Below are 2,559 nucleotides of genomic sequence, written 5' to 3'. Positions count from 1 at the left end.
ATAAACTTTTTTATTCAAGTATGATTATAAGGTACATCCAACATTAGTGAATATTCAAATATGGTGGTAAGTGCAACAACAAAGCTAACAATTCAGATAAATTTAGTGATTATTCAAGCACACAACATGACAACTTGCTATAAATGCTAATTGTTATCCCACCAGAATTGCTTTTGAAGATAATCCACTACATTCTTGTCTACTTGGAAAGCCTTGGTGAGAACTTGTGAAGAGATGCTTGGATCAGAGCCAAACACAGCATTAGCAATTGTTGTAACTCCTGGGTTCTGGCTGCTAAGTCCAGCAATAGCAGCAGCATTTCCATAACCAACATTTAATTGGAAGTGAATGAGACCAATTGGGAACACAAACACATCTCCTTTATTAAGCACTTTTGTGATGAGACGGTTTTCTGGGTTGGATGTGACAAAACCAACATACAGAGTGCCTTCCAACACTATTAGGATCTCAGTGCCTCTAGGGTGAAAGTGTGGAGGATTTAAGCCTTTACGTGCAAAATCAATGCGAGCAAGGGAGATGCCAAGAGTGTTTAGTCCAGGTATCTCAGTGACAGCAACAGGAGTCACTTTGGAACCAAGTGGATTGGATGTGTTTCCCTCTTTCACTGAGAAGAAAAAATCATTTGGAGTAGCACGTGTTGGATCCTTGCAAAACATTCCATTCACAAACACTGCAATCAAAGTTATAAGACAAATCATGTACTTTTCATATTGTTGGGATGCAAAGTGAGTAAGAAAGTCTTACATTGGAAAAAAGTAAAGTGTTGAACAATATATATATCAGTGAAATGATTCATACACTTAATGTCTTAAAGTTTTGAGTGAAAAATGTTGTGTTCAAATTCACTATTGTGATTTTCTCTTAGCCCAATATTTTAGGCATCTCTCAGCCCAACACATGTGCATGTAATATGGACATATATATGTTGTAATGTAAAGATAAATTGAGTGATAAATGCACGTTTAGAAATTGTTCTACAATTTATTCTAAATCAAGAATTAATTGTGGAGAGAAGCTTTAGTGAGTAGCTTTTGGTTCAAAATTGATTTTGAAAAAAGAGAAACCGAACAAAACATACTAAAAGTACATTATACGTACCACCGCTTTTGGAGTCATTGATAGCCACACAAAAGTCCTGCAGAGGGCTAGGATCAAAGGCAGAGGAAGAAGATGTTAAAGCCAATAAGGCAGCAAGGATCAAGAAACCAGCCTTCATATTGTTATGTTTAAGCAATTCTTTTGTTGTATAATTGCTGGTGTACGTTTGTTTATGAGGGATGAGAACTTAGAAGTGCTAACAACATCTATTTATAAGTAGGAGGCATTGAACTAGTCCATGTTTTTTACTTATACAATAGTACATTAAAAGACCTAGTAATAAGTCTTAGTTAATACGGTTCCTAATAAATTTTTAATTAGTTGGACATTGGATCAATTTTTCTTCAACAACTGCAGGCTACTTATTCTTCTTCCTTTCTCAACATTAATTACCTGATACACCGCACATTTTTATAACTTGTATGATCAAAATCAACTGATTGATATAGTCAATTAACTAAAGATTAGTAGTTTGAATTTATAATTAATGGTGAGTCCTAATTGAACATGAAGCTTGTTAATGTTAGAAGTTGAATTTGTCTCTTCTCCCGAAAATTGAGTTTTTCTGCAGCATATGTTGTTGCTAAAAACAGTTCACATGAGGTTTTCTTATGGTTGTGTAACAAATTTGTTATGCAGTACTAGTATTTTATAATTAGCATGCAGAATATATGCAGAAGACATTTGAAATGTTCCATATATAATTTTTTACTTGAAAAACAATTGTACACAATTATGCAGTGACTTTTCTTACTTTTACAAAGATTAAATGTTCTCAGCCACATAACTTAGTGTCCATGTACATGGAGCGCATGAATTAACTAATATGGGTTGATCTGGCTTAATCAATGATTTTGAGTTCAAATTTTAAGTATGCAATTACGTTAAGTACGAGGAATTGTTTTAGAAAACTTGTTCTAGTAATGCATTCCTAATTACAAACACTCAGGTTGATGCCAAGAATCGTAGGAAGCAGAAGAAAGTTTGAATTGGTTTTGTCCAATAGACAAAGAACTATTATTAAATTGAAGTACAATGAATTCTTCTTCCCTTTTACAAAGATACAATTTTCCAATCTACTCAATCGTAAAATACAAAATATATTAGTAAATCAAATAATTTCACTACTTTTTATCAATTTTTTTGTTTTGTTTCCCAAATATCCCACGGCTGACAATCATGAGACTAGTCATTCGAGGCTCTGAGATCACGTTAAGTGGGTAGCTTCTCCCAACAAATGCTTCTTTATACCCACCGTCCAGGAATCGAACCCTGAACTAAATGGTTAACGAGTCTAACTATCTATCAGTTGTGCTACACTTGAACTAAATGGTTAACGAGTCTAACTATCTATCAGTTGTGCTACACTTTATTGGTATTTTCGAATCTACTAAAAAAGAACACAGATTAAATTAAAACAAAACTACTTTTTCTTCCCGT

The 2,559-nt window shown here is 33.7% G+C and overlaps 1 protein-coding gene across 1 annotated transcript; it reads right to left on the bottom strand.

Annotated features, from left to right (window-relative positions):
• Window positions 1-1,294, bottom strand: LOC130735611 (putative germin-like protein 2-1). The gene is made up of 2 exons (XM_057587541.1): window positions 1,120-1,294; window positions 1-691 (listed from the first exon to the last, which is right to left on the bottom strand). Exons 1-2 carry the CDS (start codon window positions 1,235-1,237, stop codon window positions 147-149), a joined length of 663 nt encoding a protein of 220 aa, XP_057443524.1. The 5' UTR covers window positions 1,238-1,294; the 3' UTR covers window positions 1-146.
• Between the last annotated feature and the right edge of the window lie 1,265 nt (window positions 1,295-2,559).

This window comes from Lotus japonicus, chromosome 2, assembly GCF_012489685.1.
Source record: "Lotus japonicus ecotype B-129 chromosome 2, LjGifu_v1.2".
NCBI lineage: Eukaryota > Viridiplantae > Streptophyta > Magnoliopsida > Fabales > Fabaceae > Lotus > Lotus japonicus.
Note: the sequence above shows the minus strand (reverse complement) of the source record. Positions and strands in the feature narration are given on the sequence as shown.

Coding starts and splice junctions, on each gene's coding strand:
- LOC130735611 (XM_057587541.1), bottom strand. CDS start 1,237: ATGAAGGCTGGTTTCTTGATCCTTGCTGCCTTATTGGCTTTAACATCT. Junction 692..1,119: donor CAATGACTCCAAAAGCGGTG/GTACGTATAATG, acceptor CTTTGATTGCAG/TGTTTGTGAATGGAATGTTT.